At 47.5% G+C, this 6,136-nt stretch overlaps 1 protein-coding gene across 1 annotated transcript in view; it reads right to left on the reverse strand.

The window, feature by feature from the left end:
- Nucleotides 1–6,136, reverse strand: part of Cars2 (cysteinyl-tRNA synthetase 2, mitochondrial) — a 28,885-nt gene extending 22,749 nt beyond the window's left edge. The window contains exons 1-3 of the mRNA XM_059244875.1: nucleotides 5,922–6,136; nucleotides 5,685–5,735; nucleotides 3,564–3,681 (exon numbers count right to left, since the gene is read on the reverse strand). Coding sequence (XP_059100858.1) covers nucleotides 3,564–3,681; nucleotides 5,685–5,735; nucleotides 5,922–6,100 — 348 coding nt within the window. The 5' untranslated portion in view covers nucleotides 6,101–6,136. The remainder of the gene's footprint in view (nucleotides 1–3,563; nucleotides 3,682–5,684; nucleotides 5,736–5,921) is intronic.

A 6,136-nucleotide genomic window follows, 5' to 3' on the forward strand; every position in this document is an offset into this window, starting at 1 on the left:
AAAGCAGCCTTCATGCACACCTTGTACAAGAATGCTCAATCCACCTACACTCAGCAGGCACTTACACATCAGCTTCGGTGCTGGGCCACCCTACTGTCCCAAGCACACCTACCCACCGCAGGAAACATGGTTCCTTTTTCATGAGATAAGACATTTCTGCTCTGGGACATCAAGAATCTCTCTCAGCTAGGCGGTGGTGGCGCACGCCTTTCATCCCAGCACTCGGGAGGCAGAGCCAGGCAGATCTCTGTTGAGTTCGAGGCCAGCCTGGTCTACAGAGCGAGACCAGGACAGGCGCAAAGCTACACAGAGAAACCCTGTCTCGAAAAACCAATAAATAAATAAATAAATAAATAAATAAATAAATAAATAAATAAATAAATAAATAAATAAAAGGGGGGGGGACACACTGGAGAGATGGCTCTGTGGTTAAGAGCACTGGCTGCTCTTCCAGAGGACCCAGGTTCAATTCCCAGCACCCACATGGCAGCTCACAACTGTCTAACTCCAGGATCTGACACCCTCACACAGACATACATGCAGGCAAAACACCAATGCACTCAAAATAAAAATAGATTATTAAAAGATAATAAAATAATAATAATAATAAAAAAGAATCTCTCTCAAGTTGGGACATCAAGAATCTCTCTCAAGTTTCCGAGTGACGTGTATAGAGCCTGGTGGCTGACTTCCTGCTCAGGGCTCGAAAGCAGTAGTCACCTCAGAAAGCAGAAAGGTCGTGGAGGACGACCTCAGGGAGAAGGTGGGTGGCCTGGGAACTGCTACCCACTTGTTCACCAAGCCAGAATGCTCAGCCCGTGGTTCACCCCACACCTCCTTAGACTGCTGGGATGATGCAGTGTGTGGAGGTGATACACAAACACGGCAGTGTCACTGCGGAAGACACGGAGTCCACGGCGCCCAGGGTCACACTCCCTCTCCAGGGACAGTTGTAAGGCACAGAACACACTTTCAGATCTTGTCCACACACCACCTCAATGCCTTTGGCTCTAAGTTTTACCTTTCTTTCTCCTCTTGTTTTGTTTTGTTTTGTTTTGTGAAACAGGATTTCTCTGCGTAGTCCTGGCTGTCCTGGAACTCGCTCTGTAGTCTAAGCTGGTCTTGAACTCACAGAGATCTGCCTGCTTCTGCCTCCCGAGTACTGGGGTTAAAGGCGTGTGCCACCACGTCCAGCTCAATTTTTTCCCATTTTTACTTTTTTAAATTTTGAGTAAATGGGAACACATCCCCATATGTCCAGATGCCCCAAACCCATTTTTTATTAACTTTTCTCCCACTCATTTGTAGGAAGTGTTTTGACACATTGTGGTACTCTTTTTGCACATATCTACATCCATTTCTGTTGAGATTCATTTTTATGTTGATCTTGATACCTTTCATCTTTCATGGATGTTGCCTTCATATACATGTCTGTGTACCACATGTATGCAGTGCTGAAGGAAGCCAGAAGAGTTACACACGTTAGATCTGGCATGTGGGTGCCGGGAATTGAACCCGGGTCCTCTAGAGGAGCAGCCAGTGCTCTTAACCACTGAGCCATCTCTTCAGTTCCCCCTTTTCAGTTTGTTAACAGTATGTATAGTCATTCACAGAACACTGAAAACTTGGTTTATATTTTCCACTCTTTTCTATTTCTGAGTCTTTCTACATAAAAGGATTTGCACTTGGAAACATACTGAGAAACCCTTCCCCAAGGAGGGCAGAGAAACATCCTGGGATTTCTGCCAGCAATCTGTGTCTCCACTACTCTTATATTTAATCTCTGATCTGCTCTAAGTTGACGATGAGGCATGGCCCTAACTTGGGTTCCTATTTTCTCCAGATGGTTAGCCAACGGTCAGCCCTACGTGCCAGATAATCAACTCCCCCAACCCTAGTGATCTGAAACGCCATCTTTTATCATAAAACAAATTCCCACTAATTATTATATGTATTTCTGCACTCAGTAGTATGTTCCTTCATCTGTCTATCCACGTGCAGGACAACAGTGTTTAAGTGCTGCAGTCTTTCTTGGAAAGAGGGCCAAGCAGGGGCTGTCTGGGAACCAGAGGTAGAGATAGGAAGAGAGCGGAAGGAGGAAGGGACAGAGGATACTCTAGGGAGAAGGGCACAGACACCTTAATTCCCATCAGGCTGCCTGCCTTCGAAAATACATACAGCCCACCACAGATCACTCCTGCACACACACACACACACACACACACACACACACACAGTACCATGTGACTTTTACTGAAGAGCTGGAAGGAAACACAGAGAAGGTATGGACCAAAGGAAGGATTCCATCCAAGTCTGTCAAGAGCCAGTGAGTTTATGGGGGTCCCCAACAGAAGCATGGGTGACCCAAAGGCAACTAAGCAACAGTGAAGTCCCTGAGTAACTTACTGTCCAGCTACATCAATGAAGAATCCCATTCCAATCTCAGGGTGAGAGGCTTCCTGACGATCTCATGAGATGTCAAGGCCTCCCTCCTCCCCCGGAGAGGGAATGGTAGTATAAATGATCTTCTGAGGGTCCCATGCCAAGGTGACCCCTACTGCTCTGATTCACAATAATAATGCTTGTCCAGCCCAGAGAAAGCAAGGACACCACACATATACACACTCACACTCACACATATAGATACACATACATGTATTTATATGCATATATAGACAAAGAATTATCTATAGCTTTTTAAATACATCCAAACATCTGGTTGGGCTACTCCCTCCTTGATACTCTGTTCAGGGGAACCCCACTCTCAAAGTCAGATGGTTACATTTCATTCCCTAGTGGCTGGTCACAGGGCACAGAGGGACACTCACCATAACACAAACTACACAGGGCAAGTGCCAAAAACCCTAGTCCTTGCTATTCAGGTTATTTCTCAACTCTGTCTTAACATGTGAGTTATTCCAAGTTAACCATCCCCTTCTTCACAGGGAGCCACCGGGCCAGGCCTTCAGCGCTCCAACTGAACCCTGGGCTTTCAGCACATTCCACCATCCTCCCAGGAAGCTAGACATGCAAGCTAGTGCCCTGAATCAAAAGAGTGACTCTGGCTTGAATCACTGAGACACCCAGTATGGTTTATCACAACATAGCATAGCATGCACCAGGCAGTGGCAGCTCACACCTTTAATCCCAGTGCTCGGGAGGCAGAACCAGGCGGATCTCTGAGAGTTCGAGGCCAGCCTGGTCTACAGAGCAAGTTCCAGGACAGCCAATGCTATACAGAGAAACCCTGTCTTGAGAAAAAGGGGGGGGGGCAGGGCTGGAGAGATGGTGCAGCAGTTAAGAGCACTAACTGCTCTTCCAGAGGACCTGGGTTCAATTCCCAGCACCCACATGGCAGCTCACAACTGCCTGTAACTCCAAGATCTGACACCCTCACACAGACATACAACATACATGCAGGCAAAACATCAATGCAACTAAAATTAAAAAATAATTAGGAGAAGAGAAAAAGAAACACAGGAAAATACAATCAGCAAAGAACGACCACTCAGCCACCAGGTTACCAACCAACCAACCAACCAAGGCGAAGTGGCTATGCTCACCTCGTTAGCTCTTCTGATTATTTTATCATCCACATCAGTAATGCTCATCGCCATGATCACATTGCAGCCAAACACCTTGGTCAGGATCCTTCGGATAATATCAAATCTAACGTATGAGCTGAAAGAAAAAAAAAAAAACTGTTGGATTGTCTTCGACACAAAATTAAAATTGTTCTTCTATTTTTAACTTAAAATTATTTTATTTTCGCCGGGCGGTGGTGGCACACGCCTTTAATCCCAGCACTCGGGAGGCAGAGCCAGGCGGATCTCTGTGAGTTTGAGGCCAGCCTGGACTACCAAGTGAGTTCCAGGAAAGGCGCAAAGCTACACAGAGAAACCCTGTCTCGAAAAACCAAAAAAAAAAAAAAAAAAAAATTTTATTTTCGATTAACTTGTTTTATTTCATGTACATGTGTTTTGCCTGCATGTATGTCTGTGCACATATGTTTACTTGGTGCCTAACAAGGTCAAAAGAGGGTGTCGGGGCCTCTGAAATTAGAGGTACAAATGGTTGTGAGTCACGGGGTGGGTGCGGGGAACCGAATCTAGGTCCTCTACCAACAACAAGTTCTCTTAAGCACTAAGTCATCTTTCCAGCTCCCAGTTTCATTTATTATTATTCCATGTGTATGTGGTATGCGTGTATATGTGTGTGTGTGTATGTGTATATGTGTGTGGCTGTGCACGCCCCACAGCAGCGTGCATGTGGAGGTCGGAGGAAAGTCTGTGGGACTCAATGCTCTCCTTTCAGCACGTGAGTCCTAGGGATCATACTCAGGTCACAGGCTTGTACAGGAGGTGTGTTACCCATTACCCAGTGGGCTGTCCTTGCTGGTCCCATCACTGTCATCCTTGAAAAGCAACGCGTTGTAATTTAACATACCACTGTGCAACTTCCCAACTGTGTGCTACAGTTGACGACTGGTTCCTAGGGAACTAATCCAAGTATGTCTTTACAAACTGGGTCCCACTGGAGGCCCAGAAGGGTCCTTGCAAGGAGAAACCAAAGCAATCACATCAGTTTCGGGATACGGTATTGCTGTTTTCAGGTTCAGAGCTGTTGAGCGAGTGTGCATCTAAGTGTGTAAGGAACTCCTATAACACAACATCCATAAAGAGTCAAATGACAATAGCTTGTGACCATTCTTGTCTGGGTTCTAGAACTGGGATTTCCATGTTATCCTAGGGCAGGGGAAGCAGACATGTGGATCCCTGGGGCTCACTGGGCAGCCAGCTTGGCCTACTGGTGGACTTCCAAGCCACTGGGAGATCCTGTCTCAAAACAGACAGGGGATAGCCCTTGATGATGACATCTGAGGATGTTGTCTGGCCTTCACACTTGTGTTTAATTTAGGTCTAAAAATACCCAAGTAGAAATGTGCAAGAGAACAAACAAGATATTAGGAAATGGGGAATGTCAACAAATGCAGAAGGAACTGGATCCCAGCTCCAATGCTTCCCAGGAGTGTGGCCACAGAGTTACCACTGTCTATCACGGTTGAGGACAGACAAGTCACATGGGGTTAAGTGGCACTTCATATACACTATTTCCTGAAACTGCCAAGAAGATTCCAAACACTGAGCTGTTGTCCTCTCTGTCTCCACTCAAAACAAGAACCAGGACTCAGCAAGAAAGTGACCGGTTCAAGGCCAGGCAATGACGCCCCATGGTTGGATTCGGGTCCCTGGACCAACCTCAGAAACCTCTAACTGGCAAAGGGATCACTCTGCATTCCTCCACACCAGTTCTCTGAGTGTCCAGAGCTGAGCAATGCCTACACAATGCAGAACAGGTACAAACACCAAGGAGACTAACATTCTGGCATCTCACAATTCCCAGAATGCAGGCATTACTCAATTCACTTAACAGATTAAAAAACAAACTAACTAGTGGCACACGCCTTTAATCCCAGCACTAAAGGCAGAGATCTCTGTGGGTTTGAGGCCAGCCTGGGCTACAGAATGAGTTCCAGGACTGCCAGGACTACACAGGGAAACCCTGTCTCGAAAAACCAAAAAACAAACAAACAAACAAACAAACAAAAAACCCATAACAATTTACCCTTTCCATAATAAATGACCCTCTGACTTTGTCATAAAGTTCAAATCCAGGAAACTCACCAAGCATGGCCAAGGTGTGCATGGTCGTACACAGTCGGTCCACAGCTATACCTGGGAACATATTAAGACCCACCACGTGAGATATCTGCAAAAAAGAGCCCTAAGCCCTCTGCAATAACCATCACACACGCTGGGTGTTTAGGTGCCCGCTCTGGGAACCACACTTGCAGATTTCGGGGCTGACTTGCCCCCTGCAGCCCCTCACGACGCTCCGCCCCGCCCCGCCGGCGCACGCACCAGGAGACGGCGTCCGTCCGGGCCACGATCAGCGGCTCTTTCCTGCCGGTGAGGCTGTTGTGCACCTCCACGCCGGTGTCCTGGCCTTGCGGCCGCTGCCATGCTCGCCCGCGCCGCCCGAGACCCAGCGCGTCCCGGAGCAGCAGAGCGCCCGGCCCAGGCCCGCGCGCCCGCAGCATGTCGGGGGCAGAGCCAGAGACCAGGCAGAAGAAGGC

The sequence above is a fragment of the Peromyscus eremicus genome, chromosome 17 (genome assembly GCF_949786415.1).
Source record: "Peromyscus eremicus chromosome 17, PerEre_H2_v1, whole genome shotgun sequence".
In the NCBI taxonomy this organism is placed as follows: domain Eukaryota; kingdom Metazoa; phylum Chordata; class Mammalia; order Rodentia; family Cricetidae; genus Peromyscus; species Peromyscus eremicus.